At 41.9% G+C, this 25568-nt stretch overlaps 1 protein-coding gene across 1 annotated transcript in view; it reads right to left on the bottom strand.

Annotated features, from left to right (window-relative positions):
• Positions 1 to 12809: 12809 nt before the first annotated feature.
• The window catches only part of LOC145409086 (uncharacterized), a 107009-nt gene continuing 94250 nt past the window's right edge, over positions 12810 to 25568 (bottom strand). The window contains exons 10-19 of the mRNA XM_080279631.1: positions 25241 to 25460; positions 23362 to 24980; positions 22854 to 23031; positions 21937 to 22080; positions 21414 to 21576; positions 20174 to 20342; positions 19496 to 19778; positions 19066 to 19205; positions 17962 to 18108; positions 12810 to 13350 (exon numbers count right to left, since the gene is read on the bottom strand). Coding sequence (XP_080135757.1) covers positions 12810 to 13350; positions 17962 to 18108; positions 19066 to 19205; positions 19496 to 19778; positions 20174 to 20342; positions 21414 to 21576; positions 21937 to 22080; positions 22854 to 23031; positions 23362 to 24980; positions 25241 to 25460 — 3604 coding nt within the window. The remainder of the gene's footprint in view (positions 13351 to 17961; positions 18109 to 19065; positions 19206 to 19495; positions 19779 to 20173; positions 20343 to 21413; positions 21577 to 21936; positions 22081 to 22853; positions 23032 to 23361; positions 24981 to 25240; positions 25461 to 25568) is intronic.

The following is a 25568-nucleotide window of genomic DNA, read 5'->3' as shown; positions in this document are numbered from 1 at the left end:
TAACCTTATCAGTGGAAGCACGTTATCTAATCTCTTATCTTCGATGCTGGTCCTTATCTGTGGAATTTCCTTCTTCACACGACTCCTGGATTCTAAGGCTTGCCAGGCAGGTGATGGAACCAGGTGAGGAAGCTGTAAAAACGATATAAATTGCACCACAATCGAAAATACGACCTCCCACGTGACGATAGGGACGCCGAGAAAGAAGGGAGAATAGGGGCTTGAGGGTAGCGATATCGGACTGAGCCGATGGTTCTTTGCCAGAGATAAGAGACAGCATGCCATAATTACGGGAAAATTCTACTCTACAGCCAATTCCAGATTAAAATTACTGTAATGCAAGATCAAAAACAATAAAATCATTGAAATAAGAGATGTATATAATACAATGGAAAAAATTTACATCAAACGGCTCTGCTTTACCTTACGTATCCGTATTTGAAAACACATTTAATTTCAACATAATTACCAATGATGATAAGCATTTTAGCTTAATTACTGAGATAATTAGTGATATTTAAGGACCAATGGGAATATATTATGACCCTATCCAGCTATACCTACGCGTCCACTCGCCCCAGCCACCCATCTCTAAAATCCCCCATGTACCCGTTCCCGCATTACCCCCCCTCCCATGGACCTATGATCTTCCCATGGACCTATTCTTTCCCCATGGACATATATTCTCTCCTTGGATGCATTAACTTCAAGGACGTATTATTTTTTTTTTTTTTTTCAAAAATATTCAACCTATTCTTTCCCGTGGACCTAGTTTTCCACTTAATTGCATTTCCCATATGGATCTATAGTTCTAGTCACACCATGAACCCATTTCCCTTCCATGTGAGTCTTCCCTATCGCCCCATGGACCTATTTCCCTCCCATATCAGTGTTACCTATTGCCCCATGGACCTACTTCCCCCATATCAGTCTTCTCTATTGCACCATGGACCTATATTCCTCCCATATCTTACCTATTACCCCAATAACCTATTTCCCTCCCATATCAGACTTACCTATTGCCCCATGGACCTATTTCCCTCCCATATTTTACCTATTACCTAAATAACCAGTTTTCCTTCCATATCCTTCTTACCTATTGCCCCATGGACCCATTTCCCCCATATCAGTCTTTCCTATTGCCCCATGGACCCATTTCCCCCATATCAGTCTTGCCTATTGCCCCATGGACCTATTTTCTTCCCATATCAGTCTCATCTATTGCCTCATGGACTTAATTCCCTCCATGAGTAGAGAAAAACAATCCCCTATACCCCCATGAAGAACTTACCTACTCCTCATGGACTGATCAGATTCATGGACTAAGTCTGCTTCTCTGTTCCCTCAACATTGATGCCTGGGGACCTGTAAGAACATTTCATTGCTGCAAGTCATACTCTGAGGGAAGATTATAACCTGGAAAAAACTGACTACCTTAATAATCTTCATGTAACTGACTGGCACTGATCCTTAGCATTCTTTTACTGACTCAAAGGAACAGAAGTGCCTTGTGTTCTCTGCTGATTCAATATCAGTGTATCATGACTGACTGACTCTTAGAATTACATGTGGCTGACTCAATTATCAAACTGTTGGAGCTGGCAGAGTCCTAGGATTACAAGCAGCTGACCAAATATTAAAGTACTGAGGCTGACAGGCTCAAATAATTACAAATATACCCTACTTTACAGTACCTGACAAAACCAGAGAGAGAGAGAGAGAGAGAATATACCCCTCTCAGTCACCAAAACAGTAAATAAAAAATAAAAATAATTACTGCACGAACAATAATACCAACACGGCTATACTCACATGTGGAAAAGCTAGTTCGAAGCCCCACAGTTTCAGCCCAACTTGGACCCTCTTCTGGCTGTCAGAGTTGTATCATGAATAAAACAGTCTTGAGGTAGTTTTGTAATGGCCATCATCTATTTGGGGATTGACAAAAAGACGCAAGGAATTGATGATGATGACAATGACGATGATGACAACAACGACGATGACGATAAGTAATTTTTCCACCAATAATCCACTGTAAAATTGAGATAAACAGACTAATATGTACTCAGAATGTTTTCATAATATAATGTAAGAAATCCACTCTCATCTTAAGTGTCAGGACCAACTTGCCCAGCCCCGGGTTCCTACACTCCTCTATGGGGCGACACAGGATTGGATGATGGATGGATGGATGGATGACTGTAAGAAATCTTGGGAAACAATTTTTTGCCTTTTTTTTTTATACTTAGCAGAGTCATCAAACCTGCACCCCATTAATCTTCTTGGTTTATCACTCTCCTTGCCTACACTGATTCGCTGAATCGGATTATTTATTTATTTTTGCTGCCTCCAGACAATTTCAGTCATAACAGGGGAGGCGTCTTGCTTTCTAGTGATGGGAGGGGTTGGTCTGCCTAATAAAATGGATTATGGCTTATTCTCTACCTACCTACCTATCACCAGACATCTTAATCCTGAGAGGAGTGGCCACAAACAAATCACCCCCATGTAGCCCTGTCCCCTGATATTTCACCGCCCTCCCCCCAACTTACAGCCCCGTCTCATATACTCTTATTCATTCCCCTAAAATCCTGGCTCCACCTCACAGTCACAACTTCCACATGTGCACCTCATAACTGCCTATCTGAGTGAATATAATGACTACCAGTTTGAAATATGGGTGCCAAACTCTACCCATACAGTCTATACAAAATTTTCCATACAGCATGATCTTGTGTCAGTTCCCTAGCCCTATCCACCTTCATACCTCACTTTTACACACTCTCATATATCATCTATCCATGTTCTTCTTGGCCTACCACAGCTCCTTCCATATTCACTTAGATGCACCCTTTTCACCTACCTAAACACAGCCATTCTCTCCACAGGACCATACCATCTTTGCACACACTCTACAGCTCTACGTCCTCGGGTTTCCTTGCACCACACCTTTCATGACTCACATTATTCCTTATCCTGTCCAATGTCCACACTCCATATTCCTTGACAGCATCAGATCCACTAATCTTACTCTTGATTTCCTTACAGTACTAAAGTCTTGAACAAGAGCAATGTAGGTTCTAATGCTCTTTCATGCAAGCCATTTGCGGCGCCACACTTAGACCTCTTTCTTATCAAGGCCTTCACAGCACCAGCCACGTTCCCTATCTGTGCAACTCTACTTTCTACATACTTTGCACATTTCACAGTTATAAATAAAATGACAGTGAGCACGGACTGTCAATGCTACCAATGCAGGCAATCCATTTTCTTAAAAATATCAAGGAAGAGTTCCAAAGCATTCAGATGAAAAATGGAAAAATATACTAATAATTATTATCATCCAGATCTGCCTTCCCATCTCAAGGTGGGGTGAGACAGGGTGAGAGAGGGAGAGAGAGAGAGAGAGAGAGAGAGAGAAACCAAAGTTTGCCCAGTTGCATAAGCCACATTCCCATTAACTCACCATGAAAGCTCCTGGAATCTTGGCTTTACCTGATAGGCAAAAAAAAATAAAAAATAAAAAATAAAAATAAATAAATAAAATAAAATAAAAATCTACACATAGCTTCACACTCACCTATCCAAAAAAGTCCACAACTCTATTTCCTTTGGCTATACCACATCTGTCTATCTACAGCCAGACACCATAAGCCTGCAAGGGGTGGCTGCTTGTTTCGAAGTTAGCGGTTTTACAGGGAAGGACACGAACCCTCCGCCAACCCACTTGTTGACACGAAGGGAACACATATGGGTTGGTTATATGGTTACCACCCAGCGTTGTAAATGGTTTCTTGGCTTACAAGAAACCATTAGGCTTGTTACTCGATGTACAGCCAGCTGAAAAAAAAGACGAGTAATAAGAAGTGACAGGAATGATAGGAGAAATAGGAAGAGTGGAGGGGAGACACGGAAAAAGAATGATAGAGGTGAAGGAAGAAGTAGGCAGCACTACATCAAGTGAGTGGATGATGGTTGCCAACACCTACCACAAAACCACGCACATACTTACAAATATAGGTTGTACTTAAATAAAACAACTTCATTGCTCACATATTTATTGAACAGAATGTGAGAATATTAATACTGGCAAATACTTTACACATTTATTCCTGGGAGGGGAAAAGGGGTAGGGGGGCAGGCTAAGGGGGGGGTGATTGGTGGTGGTGGGGGTGGTGGAGATGGGGGGAGGGGTAGAGAGAAAGAGTTTGAGGAGGAGGATGGGGAGGAGAAAGAAAGAGAGTTTGAGGAAGAAGAGAGAGAGTTTCAGGAGGAGGAGGAGGTAGGAATGAAGGATGAAGGAGGTAAGAATGGAGAAAGAGGGGACGGGAATAAGAAATGAATGGAAAGGAAGGGTGGAGTGCAGAGGGAAGGGAAATAAGGAAAGATACACAAAAAGGAGTATGGTACGAGTATGTGTCTGTAAGTGGATTGTGTGTGTATTGGTATGTTTATATATAAGCTCGTAAAGTTGAATCTGTGTGCATGTGTACTGTAATAAATATGTGCTTCTGTAATGCATGTCTACACAAAGGCAAGTACCAGTCAAGTAACATCCATGCATAAACTAGTCTAAAAGGAAAACGTAAAACAGAATAACATAGGGCTAAAAGAAAACCACCACCACCCTCACGGAAACCACAATCACCTCGAAATTAACAGCATCACAGACTTGACACAGGCAGGCAGGGGCAAGGGACGAGGTGAGGGGGTGTGGGGGGAGTCTGGCAGGGAGGGGGATAGGGGCTGGGAGAAGAGGGATGCAGAGGCTATGTGATGGAAAGTAAGGCCTACACATGATATTCCTTTGATGTTGGGTCAGTGTGGAATTTAGGATGAGATGAAGGAAAGAAGACCAAATGACACCTAAACAAACAGTGCATAACCTGGAGATATATTTCAACTCAGTATACCTCTCACAGTCCACAATCAAATGTGAATCAGTACCATTTTGCCTATCATTCATGAAAAGCAATTCGTATGAAAGACCGTGCAAAAACTGCCTTACTAACAGCTTCATCCTCTATGTTCCTAATAAATAACACAGATCAAACGAGCGACTACACCAAACCTACTTGTAAAATCTTGCAGCTAAAACATTAAAGTAAGAGCAAAGAAATGGACTGCATCTATACCGAGTAATTTTAAAAGATGGATGCCTCCCCTGTATGTCTTCCGTAAACAAAAATAAGACAAGAGATACTGAAAGTAAGAATTTTTGTGTGTGAAATTACACAGGGGAAGAAAAGGGCAAATCAGACAATCAATTTCGCCTGAAAAAGTTATGCCTTGTCTCAAAACTGCCTTACTATGTGTCTTTAATGAAGGAAGGTAAAATTAAGGGTTGTACCAATATAGTACTTGAAACCATACCCTGGAAGAATAGAAACCAAAGTGAAATGATATACTGCTTTGATTCTACTTCTAAAAATAATGGATTATATTGAAACTGCCCCAGTAAAAATTACCTGCAATGACAGATTATACCCATCATCAATAAATAATAATAATAATAATAATAATAAATATATGAAATAATAATAAAAAGAAAATAAATAAATAAATAAAAAATAAGAGTATCTAATCTTCCCATAAGCCATGATGAGTGTCAACGCCAATATTAAATGAAAGATTATTAATTCTGCCTGTAGGAATTGGGACAGGTTGAAAGTTACCCCAAAAAATGTTGTGACAGACAGAGAGAAGGGATTGTATCTATTCCCCTAAGAAATGTAGTGATAGATAGATGGAAGGGATTGTATCTATTCCCCTAAGAAATGTAGTGATAGATAGATGGAAGGGATTGTATCTATTCCCCTAAGAAATCAGATGGAAGGAATTGTATCTATTCCCCTAAAAAATGCAGAGATAGATAGATGGAAGGGACTGCATCTATTCCCCTAAGAAATGTGGTGATAGATAGAAGGAAGGGATTGTATCTATTCCCCTAAAATGTGTAGTGATAGACAGATGGAAGGGATTGTATCTATTCTGTCCACAACACCATGCAGGGCAGGACAATCGCATGATGTGTGCTCCTGTGCCAGACTTCAGTATCGTCCCCCCGAACCACCTCTGCGCCTGTCACCCACACCAGCGCGCGTCGTTATATATGTACACAAACACTCACACTGCCACTATGTACAGGGTTAGGGGGCGGGTGGGGGAGAGAGGGGGAGAGAATGGAGACAGTGAGAGAGAAGAGAGAATGAGAGAAAGGTAACAGAGGGATAGACAGGAAGGGAAAGAAAGATGATGGATGAGAAGGTGAGAAGAAAGTGCAGTGAGACAGAGTGGGAAAAAAGGGGAGAGAGAGAGAAAGAAAGAGATGGGAGGGGTGGGGGGGTTAGTTTGAGAGGGTAGGGGTGACTATATATTATTACAGTTACCAAACCTGATATAACAATTACATAGTATTTTTATATAGACCTCAAGAATATTAGGATAAGAATGGAATAATTAATAGAAAATGGACTAATAATAATAATAATGAAATATATGAATAATGCAGTAATAACAATACACTGTCCTAGTAATAACAATAATGGGGATAAAACAATAATAATAATCATAATAATAATAATAATCTTAGCAAAAACTGTCATAATAATAATCACAATAATAATGACTCTAAAAGTAATGATAATAATAATAAAACTAATATAAACAACTCATAGGCCTATTCATAAAACTCAAAATAATAATAAAAACAGTAAAATCAATGACATACAGACTAATACACACTAAAATATACTAGGAGAAAGAGCAGACCATTTGAATAACCTAAACTGGTAACAATGACATTAAACATCTGGCAATACTGCTCTGAAAAAAACAAAACACAATTTAAACTGGGAATGGTCGAATATACAGTAGTTTTCCAGCTGACCATTATCCGATTATCCAAGCGCTTGAATTTAACGATTTGGGTCTCTGATTATCCATGCCAATTTAAAATGAATTATTATATCTGTTTATGCATCACTGTACCCATGAGTCAAATTAATTTTGGATTATACTTTCTGATTTATCCAGGTATTCATTCACTCTTACTATATCTGTAAGCCTGATTAACCATGAATTTCACTTTCTGATTTATGCAGTTCTTTATTCATTCTCATTACTATTTCCAAGGGCCAAATTAACCATGGATTATATTTTCTGATTTATCCAGGAACAATTCTGAACAAAACCCCCTAGACTCGGATGTCAACTTTAAGCATCGCCACGGAGGGATTTGAATGTCTTAACAGCCACTCACAATAATTCTTTTTAACTTTTATAGTCGGCTTATTATATCCCTATGGAGAGGATGGAGTGAGAGACTAAGTAGGAGAGTATGAGTGAGGTGGAGGAGGGAAAGAGGGTGGGGAAGAAACAAGGATGAGATGGAGGGATGGAGTAGTGGTATGAGACGAAGAGTGTAAGTTGGGGAAAGGGCAATGAAATGGCAAGGGACAGGGTGACATGGAGGCAATTTGTTTGTGGTCACCCCTTATGGGATTAGAGCATCTGGCTATAGATAGATATAGATAGCTAACACCAAGGGGAGACAAATGAGGTAACCTGGATGATGCAGTGACCTTTTATCCTAACATAGTGGGTGAATTTCCTACCACAAGCTCAGAGACCTATGTTAAGAAGATGGGCACCACAGCTAAGCACCTTGTAGCATCTTCCCCCACCTTTAACCTTCATGCCTTCCTATCTAGTTTACTGCACCCACATCCTCTCCACAACTCGAGTCCCATCTTCTCCACAACCAACACCAAAAGACTGCCAAATTAGCTGCCAGACTTTAGGCCAGAACTATACCTGTTTATCCACTCTGATTATCAAATTTCTCTATTTTCAGTTCAAATTACTGATTACCCAACTCCCATATTATCCATTCAGATTACCCGTGAACCTAATTAATCAATGCTCTGTTATTGTTTTTTTCTTGGAGGGAACATTCTTGCGGGCTTCTGGCCTTAACTGGTTCCTATTTCTTTGCATAATATATATATATATATATATACATACACACTTGACAAACCACCAATTACGTAGACATTGCATCGGTTTATCCATTACGATTACTGAAGCATTTAAATAACCATGACATAAACTTGGGAATCTCCACTCTCGTTAACTTATTCCCATATCCAAAACCCCATGCCATTACCCTGCAAAAATATCCCAGCACCTTATTCCAATTGCTTCACACTCATTTAAACACATGGTTAAAACATCAACATCTCTGCTGCCCCTCAAGTGCCACACACATTACTGCTGCCCCTCAAGTGCCACACACATTACTGCTGCCCCTCAAGTGCCACACACATTACTGCCACCCCTCAAGTGCCACACACATATCTGCTCCCCCTCAAGTGCCGAACTATCCCACTTACTGCTTGACCCCATCCTTAGCCTTCCTCTCCTTGGTCTTAAAACAGGACTTGGATTTAAATAATTAATTCTATATGGCTAATAAAACTATTGCTTGATCATTTAAATATCGATGCTCTAATTTCCACATGGCTAGTCACTTTCATAATCAGACTTTTAGATGGAAAAATCCGAATTCTATAATCAGAATTCTATATGGGTATTCAGAGTTCTGTATAGCAAATTAGAATTCAGTATGGATAACCAGTTCTAAAGATAATCGGAAATCTAAACTATCAGGTTCTATAATCAGAATTCTATATGGATAATTAGAATTGTATATTGGTAATGGGAATTCTATATGGATAATCAGAATTCTACATGGATAATCAGAATCCTATATGGATAATCAGAATTCTAAATGGATAATCAGAATTCTAAATGGATAATCAGAATTCTATATGGATATGTCAAGTTCTAGATGGATAATTTGAATTCCCTTTGAAAAATTAGAATTCTATATGAAAAACCAGGATTCTGAAAGAGAAATTGTAATTAAAGATGAAAAACCTGAATTCTGAATGGAAAAAAACAGAACTCTAAATGAAAACTCAGTGGCATACTACAAATATAAATAATAATAATATAACTAGGCATAACCCTTTTATCTACAATACAAAGGGTTATAATTAAAAACAGATAAATATTATAAAGGTGTTTGGGAATACCTAATATATATTTTTTTAAACAATGACACTTTGCTCCTTTCATCCAGTGACCTTTATTTTTTTTTTTAGTTTATTCCTGCTACCAACAGACAATTCAAGAAGTAGTAGTAGTAGTAGTCATAGTAGTAGTAGTTGTAGTATAGTAATTCCAACCCTAGGCTCATTTAACTTCAACCTAGTGGACTGTGGGCTGAAGCGGCCTTTTTCTGGCAGTCCAAGATCCTCCTTGGGGGGACAGAGAGGGAACTGTAAAACATTTGTAAAACCAGGGAGTGGAGTGGCCTGGTTATATCAGTGCCACCACAGGAAGGCATTTCTCCAATTACAAGGAAAAAAATATAGCCTGCATTACCCCTGGCAGGCTTCCTATATTCAATAAAATAGTCTGAAAGTAGCAAGAATAAATAAAAAAAAAAATGTCACCATATTTACAGAGCTAATTACGTAAGACTATAGCTGATCCTCATGTAAATATCTCTACCTATATATATGTGTGGAACTATATGGTGTATTATAAGGCACAGTTCTTGATATATATATATATACATGTGTAGTTTTTGTACATACAGAATGATGTTCACATTTTTCTCACTAAGATACAAGGAAGACTGTGGCTGTTACGATTATGGATTTAGATTTACTTTTATGCTTTTCATCAGTTTCCTTGGAGTGCTAGAAACTGGAGGTTCAGAAAAAGAGAAAGGAGAGGAGAGGAGAGGAGAGGAGAGGAGAGGAGAGGAGAGGAAAGGAGAGGGGTAAAGCAAAGATAAAACAAAGGGTAAAGAAGAGGGGAAAATGGTGAAGAGAGGGAATGGAGATAAATGGGAAGGGAAGGGAGGAGGAAGGAATAAAAAAGGAGCAGGGACAGGATAGGGATGACACAAAAAGAGGACAAGAGAAAAAATTAATGGAGAGAAAGAGGGAGAGAACTTCACTAGCTTCTTCTATATGACATCATTCTTGACAGTATTCTTGCTGCCACCAGAAATTATCCTACTTGGGAGACCCTTATAATGAGTGTTTTAGTACAGGTATCAGTCTGCCTGCATTAACGGCATCTTTTTTGTAGTTCAGTGTTACTATTTGACTGACTATATAGCAACTGTATATCCAACCCTTTCACCACATTACACCTTTCACAAGCAGGAGGCAGCAGGCATAAAACTACTGAGTTATAGTTGAGTAAATCAGCTGCTAACCCTAATCTGTTAAAGGGCCAAACTGTACGTTCAGCAAGACCTGGTGAGCCACACTCTTCCTAAACTGCATGTATGTGAAAAAGACACGAGCACTGAAACTTCTCCTTGGGAAACATGTTTTCTCGTCTGATCATTCTAGCCTGGTCATTCACTCTAATAGAATGATGGTCCTGCCTTCACTGACCATAGGAACAAAGATGAGATGCCAGTCACTAAACATTACTGGCTAAAATTTTCTTACCAGAATCTACAGGATAAATAAAAATAGAACACTATATCTGATTTATGGAAGGTGCCAGATATGAATTCCAAATAGGTTTTACATGGCCTACAGACTGCTGGATACGTTTTTCTGGTTGAAGCTGCGAGAATACAGCAAATCATGACATCATATGGAAAGAATGAACCCCCTGAATCTTTGAGTCTTCTGCTTTAGTTTACTCTTCATGGTATACAATTTTATTCAACTTGGGATACGCATTTTTTATTGAAGGGGAAGGGAATATCTCACTTCCCCAGTTCAAAGGATCTATCTTTAGCTGGATAAAGTCTGAACCCACCAAGAAGAACCTAAAAAATATATCACTGGATTCAAGAAGCTGTACGAGGAGTGTCCAGGGTGTTAAATTGTCGTGCCTAAGGATAAAACGAGTGCCAAACCATCCACTCAACTTGGGTTTATCTGGACGTTTTGGGAGGCCCTGGCACCCACTTTGGCCCACTTAAGATATTTACACAGCTCTAGGAATCTCATATGGACTTGTTATGGGCAGTCTGGAGAACCAAGCATCCTTGTCAGTGGTGGTGTTAATGATTGTGTTCATGTGTCGGCAATGTACGGCAATGGACAGTTGGTGTAACAGTCATCTTCCACAGTTTGAATAAATGGTAATATCAGCACCATACTGGCAGTTCAAATATAAAACTATTTCTCCCTTTGTAAAGCTGTTCATCACTAAACAAAATTCTCACTGATTTCATTATTAATTTGTTTCATTAATATGTTACAGAGTTGTCTCATTCTTACACTGTTTCATTATTTAGATGTTGTTGAATTAACAGCTTATTTTCTTCACTTAACGTTTCAATCATGAGCCAAAGCACGTCTTGTATGTTTCACTTAAATCAACATACAGTATTACCTACTGATATCCAAGATTATGTGAGTACTGACTATATTACTCCTTCTGAGGTGTAGTGGTCCAGGGCTAGGCTACCAACCAGTACACTTAGGGGTAGGTGACTGGCACACACCCCTGGATGTACTACATAACTGATAAACCTGTAGCTGCCTCATGGGGGTTTGAACTAGGGCATGCAGCACCTGCCCTGCACCCCCACTTGTGCCTTAGATCACTACAGCACCAGGACACTGAGGATGGGGGAGGACAATTAGGTGCAAAAAGGGTGAAGTGTGAACACTGGGGGTAGGGTTGTAGGAGGCAGACTGAAAAAGACCTGGGCCGAGGTCTCAGTGTGACCTCAGGGATAAGGGACTGAATAGCGAGGCTGTCAAAGACTGAGCATCGTGGAGAGCCGCCAATAGGTGACTAAGGCCTTACGCATGAAAGTATGTTGAAGACTTTATAAACGATATGGTATGATACAATGAACTGCAGAAAAGTTACATCATATACTGTACAAGATATATCAGGTGAGGTGATAAACACTAACTGCTTTGGCAAGTGCTAAAATTATCTTCTTACAAAACAGGGAAGACAATTGTTTCAGACAAACCTGGGAAGATTATTGTTTTGTTGCCTGTCCTGCTGTATATCAATTACTTCCTTCAACACAGTGAGGCATTTTATTGAGTAGTTTTTGCTGACTCTAAAAAATTAGTCAGCCTCAGAAAGCCTCTCGTACTGAAGAGATCACTGAATGGTATAAATCTAACCCCTCCTGTCCAAAGTGTCCCCTCAGATGAATAAAAGCACCTGAAGACAACAAGAATAAACTGTTAAAAATACTGAACATATGTCACTATAATCATGGAGTTAATTACCACCAGACTAAACAGGGAAGGTAACTGTTTCACCAATTGTACATTATACCATTCATTAATCTTGCTGGGTATTGATATTGACGTCATTAGATGCGAAAAAGGACTGTGAGATAATTCCCCCACTGACTGTGTATCATCTTATCCATTAAATCATCTAATAACGTCGCTAGATACGGAAAAAATAGAGATAATTCCTTCACTGATTGTACATTATATTGTGAAGTAACTCGTCAGTGAGTGTCGATAATTATGAGAAAGCTGAGAGATAATTCTTTCACTGAGAGTATAAAATCTTATTTACTGAGTACTTGTCAGCTACCGAGTCACTAGCTATGACAAAACTGGGAAATACAGTACTGTAGTTCCTTCAGTGACTATACAATAACTTATCATTACCTACTGAGTCGCTATTCTGTACGTGGTTGGCAGTATAAATGAGATAACTGGATTTAAAATACGTTTTGTGTGGCAGCAGGGATTACAATGTATGGCTAGACAGGACGCCCCCTAGCTGAAGAAGGGTCGTAGGAAGGATGGGATGGGGAAGGGGAGTTGTGGGGGAGGCGGGGGAGGGCGGAAGGGTCGGAACACTGGACCAGAGGGAGGCGGGGGAGGTGGGGGGGGCCGGGTGAATGGGCGAGGGGGCTGGGGGATGGCTTGTGGTGGGGGAGGTGGGGTGAGACCTTCATTGAAAACATTGGCAGGACGGGGTTGTCTGGTTGCCGGTGGGGTGGGGACAGGGACTGGGGGAGAGGGGCTGGGCTGGTTATGTGGGGGCCGATTGGGGTCTAGAATGTTGCCACACTGGGCACGACACAAGCTGTCACGCAGGATCTCGTCCAGGCCAAATCGTGACCGCAGCTCAAAGCAGTTAACCTTGAGGGTTTGACACTGACTGCCAGTGGGTGTGCAAGTACACAGTGTGCAGGGTGTGGGTGTGCGAGTGTCACCAATGCCCACCGCCTGGTTGCCAATGACACAAGTGTTGGTGTCGCGCCACATCTCCAGGTTGATCCGGGGCACAGCGGTGCACGGCACACGCTCATTCCTGCAACAAAGCACAACATCAGCCTTTCATTCCACAGCAAACACTCAATATGCCGGTAATCCTAATATAATGCCAAGAATGTGTAAAGGAAAAATGTTACTTTAAGTGAAATGAGACATATTTTGGTTTACGAATGTTAACTCCTTTACTGCCATGATGCCATTTGTAGTTTAATCTTGCTACTGTAATAAGACTTTAGCTGGATTTGGAGTGACTTTTTAAACTGGAAGGGTTATATACATGGCCTTCATTAACCCCTTTCACACAAGAAGCCATTACTATGTTGAATATAAACATCTGGCAGAAGCAAGAATAAAGCAAAAACCACATCAACGGACTCAAGGGATAAAGAAAATATATATCCACTTCTGACTTTAAACATCTTTATATCGAGCAAATTTAAGTTAAAAATGGATATTATTTCAACATCTACTAAAACTGAGATAAGAGAAATAACTATAAGAAAAACAACTACTGTACATGAATAATCTCTACCCATAACACAGGCCCACTACAGACTGCTACGTTACTACCTACTCACAAACTCACTCCTCTTCCCTGCATACCCTGTTAGCCTTACGAGCAAGTTCAACACTGCCACTCTAAATCACTCTGTCAGGCAACCTCTTCAATACCACAACATACTTTTATTTATTTACTTATTATTATTATTATTATTTTTTGGTTTCTCTCTCTCCACACGAATTTAAACAACTTAAGAATAACCTCCTGTATTAAAGAGTTTCAAGGCTTTTTTTTTTTTTTTTTTCTTCCAGATGATGAACAGAGGAAGGAAAAACAATAAAATAAAATAAGAAAAAACGTGATATGACCAAAGGATTCAATTCAAAATATTTAGCTGAATTTAATCAACATGAAATAGAGACCACAATATAAAAGATGTCCACTGACTGAAGAGAAAGTCATCAGCCTCTCAAACAGGGAGAGGAGAACTTCTATCTATCTATCAGGTCTGTCTATCTATCTATCAATCTATCTACCTACCTATCTATCAATCTATCTACAGCCCAACACCTTAATCCTGCAAAGGGTGGCCACTAATTTCTTCCATGTCATCCTATCCATCTCATCCTTGCTCTCCCTCTTCCCCTCCCATCCATCCCTCCATCTCATCCTCACTCTCCTTCTTCCCCTCCCACCCTCCACCTCACTACATACATCCTCTTGGTCCACCTCTTATCCTCCCTTCTCTCCACGTGGCCAAACCATCTACACCTCCAATCACATAGGTCCCATTAGGGTTTACATCCATGGACTGGTTTGGGATTACTGCTCACATAATGCTACTCAGGAGTTTGTGAGGCTGGTTACCTTCTCCTTAAATGCTGACTGAGTTGCCTAGCCCTGGACCCCTATGCACCCAAGAAAAAAGGACTGGATAGATAGATAGATGGATAGATAGATACATTGGTAGACAGATATAGTAAGGCAGATCGATACATAGATAGACAGACAGATAGATATAGACAAAGAAAAAGATAGATATAGATAGACAGATAAATAGACTTATAGATAGATAGACAGACAGACAGATAGGTAATGGTGATACATATAGCTATCATTAACCCCTTCACTACCATCAATGTCCCTCAGGTTCAATCAAACATCTGAAGGTAGCAAGAATACACACACACACACACACACACACACGCACACACACACACACAAAGAACAGCAACCAAGATGGTCCCCAGTCTGACAGACCTGTCATACAGAGAGAGGCTGGAAAAACTGGATTTGCCTTCGTTAGAGGAAAGGAGAAAGAGGGGAGACATGATTGCGGTGTTTAGGACCATGGTGGGAGTAGATAAAATTGACAAAGAAGATCTGTTTGTATGGGATAAGAGAGCAACAAGAGGACACGGAATGAAATTGAAAAAGTCAAGCTGCTTGAAGGATATCAAGAAATATAGCTTTCCTTACAGAAGTATAGACTTATGGAATAGCCTGGACAAAGAGATCGTCCAATCTAAAAACTTAAACGAGTTTAAAGCTAAATTCAACTTATTGAGAAACAGCGACGGAAACCCACGAGCATAGTACATTCCGTGTATATCATAATTAGGTATATTAGGTAAATACTTAAATATTTGGAATGACTTAGACAGAGAGGTGGTGCATGAGAAAAACATTCATGTGTGTATAGGTAGACTTGATAAATGTGGATATGGAGACAGGACAACACGAGCATTGCTCAATTCCTGTATACTACAAATAGGTAAATACACACACACACACACACACACACACACACACACACAGAGCTGGATCCCACGTTTAACATTTTCTGGATGTCAAGATCTCACACTTATATTTTCTCCTCAGTAATATTTCAACTTCTAAATACTTTGCAATCAACAGAATATTCTACTTTGCTACATTTTCAGTGATATCTTCTACTTTTTACTACTTTCAGGTCTGTAATGCTGCCTACTTTTATCTACCAAGTCCTCACCACTATCTACTTTTCAACAGCAATACCTTCTACTCTTTACTACTTTTAGGTCTGTAATGCCTTCTACTTTCACCTACTGTGTCCTCCTCATCATCTACTTTTAAATACTTTCTACTCAGCAATAAAATCTACTCTCCTACTTTTTTTCATTACCAACACAGCTACGTTCTTCTCTAGCTACTTAAAAAATATATGTGCTGTAGGTTGTGCTTGTCAGGATTCCAAGGAATTGAATGGTGTGTGGATGAGTGTGTGGCCCATTTCATTGGCTGTGTTGTTCATGGTTCTCCCAATTTCATTTTTTTTTTTTTTCCAGTTTCAGAATCCTACTTCACTCGATGCTTAGGTGGGACCAAGATGATGATGATGATGATGATGATGATGATGATGATTATGACAATGTGATGATGATGATGATGATAATGAGGAGGATAAAGATGATGATGATGAAGAAGACAATGATGATGATTATGAAAATGAGATGATGATGATGAGAATGAGGAGGATAAAGATGATGATGATGATAAAGAAGATAATGATGATTATGAAAATAGGATGATGATGATGATGATGATAAGGAGGAGGAGGACAATGACAATGATGATGATGACAAGGGTGTCCAATATACCTGAGTGAGGACTTTACTGTACGTTCTACGTGCGTTACTTTCCAACCAGTGTGTGCTGCTCACCTTAATATATTTTCCTGCTGTACTAATTCCTAAGACTGCTTGTTGGTCTGGTGGTAGAAAACTCCAGTCAAAAGCAGCAATATTAACCCACTCAGCCAGGCAACACTGCATTCATTATAATTGTGGTTTTGTTTGTTGTTGTTGCTGCTGTGGGTTCATCAGCATGTGAACCCAGTGGACTTCAGATTAAATATGCCCTTCTGCTGCAGTCCAACCTTCTCCTTTTGGGGGCCAGGGAGGCCACTGAGGGACAGTTGTACACCTGGGCAGTGGCAAAGTTCAGATCCACCGCATGAAAGTGTTCCTCTACAGAACCAGTATGAATAAAATGAAACTGACATCACTGGACAGATGGTGGTGGTCAAGTTGTTGGAACAGTTCTCAGCTGTCCAAAAACACGCGAGTTCAATCCTGGCTGGGCGGTGAACAGCTCAATGAACCAAAATTTTACAAATAGTTTTTACTGACTTTCCAAACGACCCTGCAACAAGTCATCCAAACACCCCCACTAATATCATCACACTGGTCCAGAATGAGGCACTCCTAGCATGTATTTATTATGGACAGTGGGTATTGGTGTCAAAGTGGTAACTTGTGAAGGTGGTGGCATGCAGGAGGACTACTGGGCCTCTGGGAATGGATTACCGAAGTCTGCACCCAGTAAGACACTTTAGGACACGAAAAAAATGTGTTAAGGTTTGAATGGAAGAGTTGGCTGGAAGCTTTTTGTCATGTACACACAGGCAGGTGTATAGGGCGGCTTCCTAGGGCTTCAATGATATGGATTACACTAGGCTAGATTTTGACCATCCTAGATACCCCTCCCCCCAAAAAAAAAAAAAACGTTATATGGGATTTGCGAGGGCATTATTTTTTTTTAATAGGAGAGAGAGAGGGAGAGAATCATCATCATTATCATCATATCACTACCTAGCTAAAATATATAAAAACAAGTAAATTTAGAGGGCAAGAAAAAATAGCATATCTGGTATATAGTGAGTGAAAGAAAATAAGAGAATACTGGATGCAAGAAAAGAATTAACAGGTGTGAGAGACAGACAATGAGGAGAAAATTAGTTACCAAAGACAGAGACATATTTGCTGACAGGTGTCCCGGTAAAGACAAAATTAGAGAGAGTAAATAATAAAGAATTAATGACAAAGTGACATCAGAAAAAAATTAAAAACAGACTGGAAAAGAGACAGGAATAGATAGAAATAGGGAGAAGAGAGCAAGTGAGAGGAAAAGAGATAAATAAAGCCAAAACTCACAGGAAATGATATGGCATGAAGACAAAATTAAAGAGTAAAGAGAGGAAATGAGAAAGAATTAAAGAGAGAGAGAGAGAGAGATGAGACAAAAGTAAAAGAATGGAAAAGAGAGAGAGAAATAGGGAGTATCGAGCAAGAGAGAAGAAAAGAGAAAATTAAAGCCAACACTCACAGGAAATGGTGTGGCATATCGAAGACCCTGGCCTGAATGGTGTCAACAGCATCACAGTTCTGGCAGATGAGTGACGCCATGGTTACCTTCCTGATCTCTGCCAGCTGCTGTTCCGTCAGACGCAGGCTGGGGTCGGATGTCTCAAACCTGTGGGGTGGAGTGCAGGTTAGCCGGGGGTTATAAGCACTCTGTAATTATCTACCTATCTATCTATACTCTGACGTCCTATTCCCGCAAAGGGTGGCCGCAGACAAAATGCCTCCAAGTCGCTCTGTCACCCACCATTTGACTGCCCTCTCTCCAACTCACTCCCCCCCTCCTTGTAATTATAAGTGCAAATATTGTCCTTGGAAACCATTAGAGCTGGAAATCACCTATATTGTCACATGCTGTTGGTGCATTTTTTGAGGCAAGATGTTTAATAGTTTCATAAGTGTCTGCAAAACTCACACACTTTCACAACCATTGATCCCCAGGCGTGCGACACTCTCCTGACTGACTGTACATACATGGCCAACTTCAGTGTGTTTGTTCTCACCTGATAAAGATCCCTGGCATACTACAGCACCTCTACTCTAGCCTGACAATTATCCCTACCTAAAACTCACGTATCATCCTCATTTATCTCAGCTGGATGACTACGGTATGATCATGCTTTTGTGAAGAATAACATACTGTAGCATATGTACTCAAATTTCCTGCAAGAGCTGCATACCACACTTGTAATGAGTTCCTGATGAGATATGGGGAGGGGGCAAAAGCATGTCTGACTCTCCACTGATAATTCAGGGGTGGAACTGCCCTACTTTATCCACCTGCTTCTGGCATCCTTGATGGTGGGTGTCCCAAAACTATAATATAAGACTGACTTAAGTGCCTTCCTGTGGTGGCAATGGTATAAGTGAGTGGCTGCTCCGCCTGGTAATAAAAATGCCCCTACATGCCTTCTTTAACCCCTAGAAGCACGAAGGTGGATTGCAGGAGGAAGGCAACTTCAGCCTGCAGTTCACTGTGTCCACATTAAGGTACGCCTGCAGCCACACCAGTAACAATGACTAAAGGTGTGGCTATTACAGGAAAACATAACAACTGCTGTCAACCTACCAAAATCGATCACACTTTCTCAAGAACGAGAACTGAAGCCCAAGGATGCAGCCAAAAGTGGGTCCGATGATGCCACCCTGTAGTGGGGTCTCACACAGACCACCGGTGAACAGGTCAATGTCTTCCACACTGGCGTATACCTGCATGAGGGTCAGGCCAAAATTAACAGCAGTGGGTGATATGAAAAGAAAGGAAAAGAATCATGTTGCTCAGTATGTTACCACCTGACAAATATCCCTAATCCCTTTTGGCTCAGTTGATTGCCAAGTGTAGTCAGACTGGTGACTAAGGAGACTTACTTCTACCTCATAATTAAGGCTCATTGAATCTTATGCAACCATGAGTTAGTATTCAGGCTCTGTTCCATCAGAGGGAAAAAAAAAAATGACTATAATACTGGATCACCATCATCATTATCTTCATCACTTACCCTCTGCAGCTTCTCAATCAACTCTGGTTTGATCTCACGGCCAAGGTCTGAGAAGGCTCGTGCCCGACGGAGATTGCAAACGGCCCTGTAGTCATTATAGGACCTCAGGCCATGTTCCCTGCCCCTCTGGATGTTGAGTGCCGCCAGGTCAAGCCCAGAGAATGGCACCGTGGAGTCTTCAAAGAGGTGGTTAGTGATTTCTTGGGTGAGGAAATTGTCAAGTGTTTCCATAGGGGTGTTGATGAGGCCTCGTACAAGCTCGTCAATCATCTGGGGTTCGAGTCTGGGGGTACGTTTGTTGATGTTAGGGGTGGTGACAAAGAGAGTGGGTTGGGTGCTATAGTGTCTACTATAACTTGGGAAAGAATTTTTTTTTTTCCCTCTGTAGTTCATTAACAGTAGAAAACAATACAACAGTTATGCATCCTTCCTACAGCACATCATTATGCCTACATATTAATTTTATTTACCTTAACGCAGTCTAAAATTGCTTTCATTCCAACTTATATGCAGAGTTGTAACAATAAAGTAACACTAGACTATGATGCCTGTCCCACAACAGTGCTAAGGAATGGATGCCGTGCAATAACAGTCTTTTTCTGCCACTGAGTTATGTGAAATGGGCTGGAAATGAATGAAACTCATAGTATGGCAGGAAAAACATCTTGCTGCACTCACAACATGTCTGGGTTAAAGAAGCTCTTCCTGAGTTCCACCTGAGGGACCTCGTTGGTGTTGAAGGTGGTGTCCATCCTGAGGAGTGAACTGCGGATCAGGGAGTGGCCGAACCGGAAGGCCGCCGTGGCAAACTCATTGAGGATGCCGGGGTTGCAGTTGCCGTCATATTCTGTGGGTGTCAGAGGGCAATGGTGTGCTTCATTTTCCTCCGCCATTGATTCTACTTAGCTCAGAATATATTTTTTTGAACTGAAGGGGTTAGTTACACCCTTAATATACCCCTACAATAGAAGAGGCCTTTCCAAAGTTGAATAAATGTAGCTGGTACAACAACAATAAACTAAAAAATATGTTATCCAGATTCAGAGTCAATTACCTGTGGGACATGGCTGTTTTTCCTATGGTTAATTAAAACACCTTATGGCAGTTCAGTAATAGCAAAATATCATGTCAGATTCTTCCTCAGAAAGGCTTGGTTCTTAAACTGAAATGGCATGGCATAATTCTGCATCATGATACAAACTTAACCTTTCTTTACTGCACAAACTGGGGGAAGCTACACTGTTTAAAGCACTGTATAAAATTGGTGGGCTATTAATTAACTGGAGTTTTCTGGATATACTGGACTACAATCCAGTTACAACATTCAGTGTCATATCCTCTGTGAAGGGTAAGGACTCAAAGTTAGGTCACATATAAAAGGTCACCAGCCATCAGCCTTGTGGCATTACATGATCAAGAAACCACCAGCTGCCTCTACGGCCTGAAAACATGCACACCACCCGACCTTCACCTCAAGTAGCAGCACCTTACATCACTAGCCAAACAATCACTCTTAAACAGGGAAGTAAATCACAGGTATGTAGTGAAATGCCAGGATGATACTCAAAATTACATCTTTCTGATAATAAATGGTAAGAGACAATCCCATATGTCCCTTCTGGAGCAAAGTTGTTTGAAGCAAGGCTAACATACTCTAGTTCAGATCATTTAAGGACTGGAGATCAACCAACATCCCTGGTAGTGTTTTACATGATAAGGAACTCAACAGGAATGCTGCTAGGGATTAAGCAGTGTGGAGAGCCATCATTAGGTGACCATGGCGTTAAAAAAATAACCTGCTATCATCTCTAGGGTTGAAAACAATGTGTAAGTCATTGACCTTTCTAACCCATGAGCTCTACCACTCAATCTACCATTTATAACCCACCACTACCACCACATTCAGCAGTCAGCCCACCTCCATAGTATCCCTCTGGTTTGAGTCTGATGGAGTAGAGATCCATGGCGTTCCATCCCATCACACGTGGCAGGAACTCGTTGTACACCACATGCTGCCACTCTGACGTCAGGACGCGCCGGCCCTCCTGGTACAGACGCTCATCATCCCAGTGAGGGTTGATCTGTGGGGGTATTAGGAGAGAGTAGCCTGGGTTAGGTTAGGTTAGACTAGGTCAGGATGAGTTACATTGGAATAGTGTCATTGGGGAAGGGAAGGGAAGGGAAAGGTAGGCTAGGTGAGGACAGGATGAATAAAGTTGGACTAGTCTTGTTTGTGCTGGGTAGGGTATGGGGATGAGATGGTATGGGTTGGGTTGGGTACGATACAATAATTTTAACTTACATTAGGTTCTCATTCTTTTTCCCTCTATAAACTATCTTGCTCACTCTTATTTATATTCTTTTCCTCTCTTTCATTTCTTCCTCTACTGTAACTTTCTCTCATCTTTCACTCTAGTCTCTCTCTACTAAATCTCTCTTACCCTTGACAGTTCATTCACAATCCTGTTATGCTCCCTCATCCATAACGTGTGTACAACCGCCAGACCAGGTTGTTCTGATGATCTTGTGTCTCCAGCCTTGAAGCAGAGTCCAGTGTCAGCCTTACACTCTGGGTTGCCACTCTCCTGCAACATAATTTATTGTGTGAGTGAACCAGAATAAATATACAAAAGGTAGGAAGTGTCAGAATGAAGTGAATGGACCAACAAATAACTGTAAGATTAAAAAGGCATTTGAGGTGTGTGATATGCCATTGCTGCTTAACTCATCTGTCTGGTTGAGCAGACTCGTCAACCACAAGTAAGTGACTACTTCTATGGGGCCATCTTACAGGTACAGTACAGTACAATACAGTTCATCACTATGCAAGGATCTGGTGTCCCCCTATAGCAGGCAATGCCTCCCCCGGGCTGGACCAAGGTCCTTACCATGGTCAGGTGCAGGGAAATATATGGGCTCCCCGTCAGCACCAAAGTGTTAGCAGAGTACTGGCAGGGACAGATATAATCAGAAACAATCACGGATAGACATGAAAATGGACAGACAGAGATATACAAAGAAAACAAAGACAGACAAACAGATAGATGGGACAGAAAATTGGATAAACTGACAGATCTGAGGCAGCAGGGGTTCAGCCAGTCCAATATTCACAGCCTCTGTTGGCCTCCCAGGTCTATTCGGCTTAGGTAGATAGGTAAGTACTGTAGGTACGTAGATAAGTAAATACACTAGACAGAAAGAGATAGACAGACAGATATACAGATACACAGACAGACAGATGGACAGAATGAGAGAAATAGCTAGCCAGATAAACAGATCAATAGGTTAAGAGAAACAGACTGTCCGACAGATAACAGAGATCAATAGTTACACAGATCAAAGGACAGATAAATCATACCTGTGGCAGAAGAGGTTTGACCGGTCCGATACTTGTTACATTCAGTCTGCCTCCCTGGTTAGAGCGCAGTCCCCTGGCCTCACACAGCTCCTGGCCGTAGATGTGAGATGCGTCCAGGAAGGCTGTGTTCTGGTTGATCTGCTCACGTGGCCCAAGGGTTTGCTGGCCAGGCAGGGACCTATGAGGGAAGATGATTGGAAAGTGCAACCAAAAGTAATTAATCTATCAATTAATCTACCAATATATTGTGCTGCAAGTTAATCAATCAATTAATCTCTTACATCCAAAGCTCTAGATACTCAGAGGTGGCCTCATCCAGAGGACCACCAAGTATTTCTCTTTCTTCTCACTTAATGACTGTTAACAATAAAAGGAAAGTCTTATGTTAACAGATGTGCTATTGTAGATGCCTAATTCAGAGTGTCGAAATCCAAAGCTGAAAAGATTGCATTTGTTTACACAATCACATGGATAACATAATCATAGAAGCTCCAAGTGTGTACGATACCTGGTGAATGCAATACAAAAGGGTCGACCAGATGAGATATTGACGGAGGGGAAGAACGGGTCATTGTCAGGTACAGGGATTGGCCAGCACTCAGGGTTGACGCGCTGCTGCGACTCACAATCCCGGCAGTCCAGGATGGAGTTCTGAAAGCCTTTGTTGACGGGGGTGAAGGTGATGTCGTGGTCGAGGAACTGCCCAAACTGCATGACCATCAGCGTGTAGCGGGAGTGCAGGTGAGAGATGTCGTTGTGAATGACAGTGGAGATGGTGCGGGGGGACGGAAGTGGACTGCCGGTTACAGAGCGGGTACGTGGTTCGGATATTCCATCGTTGTACCCGGCTGGAAGCATGCGGGCAAATACCGTGTTTGAGCGGCCAAAATCAGGTCGCCGCAGGTTGTTGCAGTGACCGCTGATGGTGCGGAACCGGTTACGGGCATCACAGGCGCGGTGTTCCTCGGTTTCACGGCACGCACGGATAAGAGGGGCGGGTGGCACCAGCCCTGAGATGTCCACATTTGGGAGGTTGAGATCAAAGGAGTCAAACTCGTTGCCCTGGATCTGCCGACGCACACGGCGGTCGTGCATTATTGTGATCAGCTCCTGACTGGTGGCCTCAAGAAGGACGGAGGTGTTGGCCAGGACGAGGGAAGTTGGGTTGGGTTTGTTGTTGGCATACGCAGAACCCAGCGGTGATTTTGCCTCTGCCACAAGGCCTTTCTCAAATATACGCTTCTCCATTTGGCGTCGCTTCTCAACTGCCTGCTTCCCCTTCTCCACCACACTGTGTAGGATGTCTTCTGCCACAACCACCTTTCCCCGGGTCTTCCACGCTCTAAGATTCACATGGTCTATATCCCTACAAGGCACTGGGGCATTTAGGAACTGGTCACGTGATAGGAAGGCCGACCTGGGCACCGCTTCAAGGCCGGGTACATTGTCACACAGGAGCCGTGCAATCGAGGTCTTCCTGAGTTCAAAGAGCTGTTCCTTGCTGAATGCTGTGGGTGGTAGGTCGTTCTCATACCAGTAGCGGTCAGTCTGGCGCAGGACTTTGAACTGCAGCGCTAACAGGCAAGATCCAGTGGGCCCAACTAGTGCTCCATCTTCTGGCCGCTCCGAGATGATACCAGTGAACAAGTCAATGTCCGCCACATTCACGTAGATGGACCGTAGCCTGGCAACCTGTTCAAGATCCATGGTGTCCGTGAGGTCGTCGAAAGTGCGGGCAGGGCTGCGTCCACAAAGGGGGCGCCACACCACATAAGGCGGCAGGCCGTGATCCCTCCCAGCTTGTATGGTTCGTGCCACAAGGTCCTCACTACCCAGGTACTCCCTAATGGACCTGCTCACAGCTGCATCAAAAGTGAGTGAATTGGATGACACCAGCCCAACCATCAGCTGTTCGTATGCCCCAGGCTGATACAAGATGGACATATTCAGCGCTGTGGCGGCAAGGGGCAGGTGCTGGTGGCCAAGTGTTAGGGTGTTGGGTAGCAATGACAGCATCAGTTCCAGTACGGCCGTTGCTACAGAATTGAATACACCTGGCTCAATGGTGATGTCATAACCATGGTAATATCCAGTTAACTGTGGAATCAGCTCATTCTCCTCAGCAATCTGTGAACAACATAGGAATATATTCAGCAAGCATTCATTATTGTCATCATTACCATTATTACCATCACCATTCAATCATCTTTAACTCTTATTTCTCATACAAAAATGGGTTTGGTTTTCTTGTGTCAGCTAGAAAAATAGAAAGAAAAAGATGACCCTCTCATTGCTGGGACCATTCTAGTACAATATTCTACTGAAGATCATGTCAGTGAATTTTATTCATTTGAGAGTGAGTTACAAGAAGCTGAGTGATAACCTACCCTGGCACCAACCAGTGTGGGCAGGTACTCATGATACGTGATGTGCTGCAGCTGTGCCGCCACAACAGCACGCGCTTCCTCAAATACAGTGTCATCGCCCCACTGAGGGTTGAGCTCAGCCAGCGCTGAGGCCACGCGGTTGTGTTCGTGGACCAGCAGGGTATGTAGCGCTCCAAGACCTGCATGCAGGTTCAGGCGCAGGTCACCACCAAGGAAACACCTGAGGAGTATGATGGAAACAGGGTTGATGCGCTACACCAGTACACAGCATCAAGGACCACCCTTGACCTACCTGTGTGCATCAGACAGCTGTCCCATAACTGCAAAG

Source organism: Coenobita brevimanus, chromosome 79, assembly GCF_032717465.1.
Source record: "Coenobita brevimanus isolate Jiangsu-jjx chromosome 79, ASM3271746v2, whole genome shotgun sequence".
Classification (NCBI taxonomy): Eukaryota; Metazoa; Arthropoda; class Malacostraca; order Decapoda; family Coenobitidae; genus Coenobita; species Coenobita brevimanus.
This window is presented reverse-complemented; position numbering and strand designations above follow the sequence as displayed.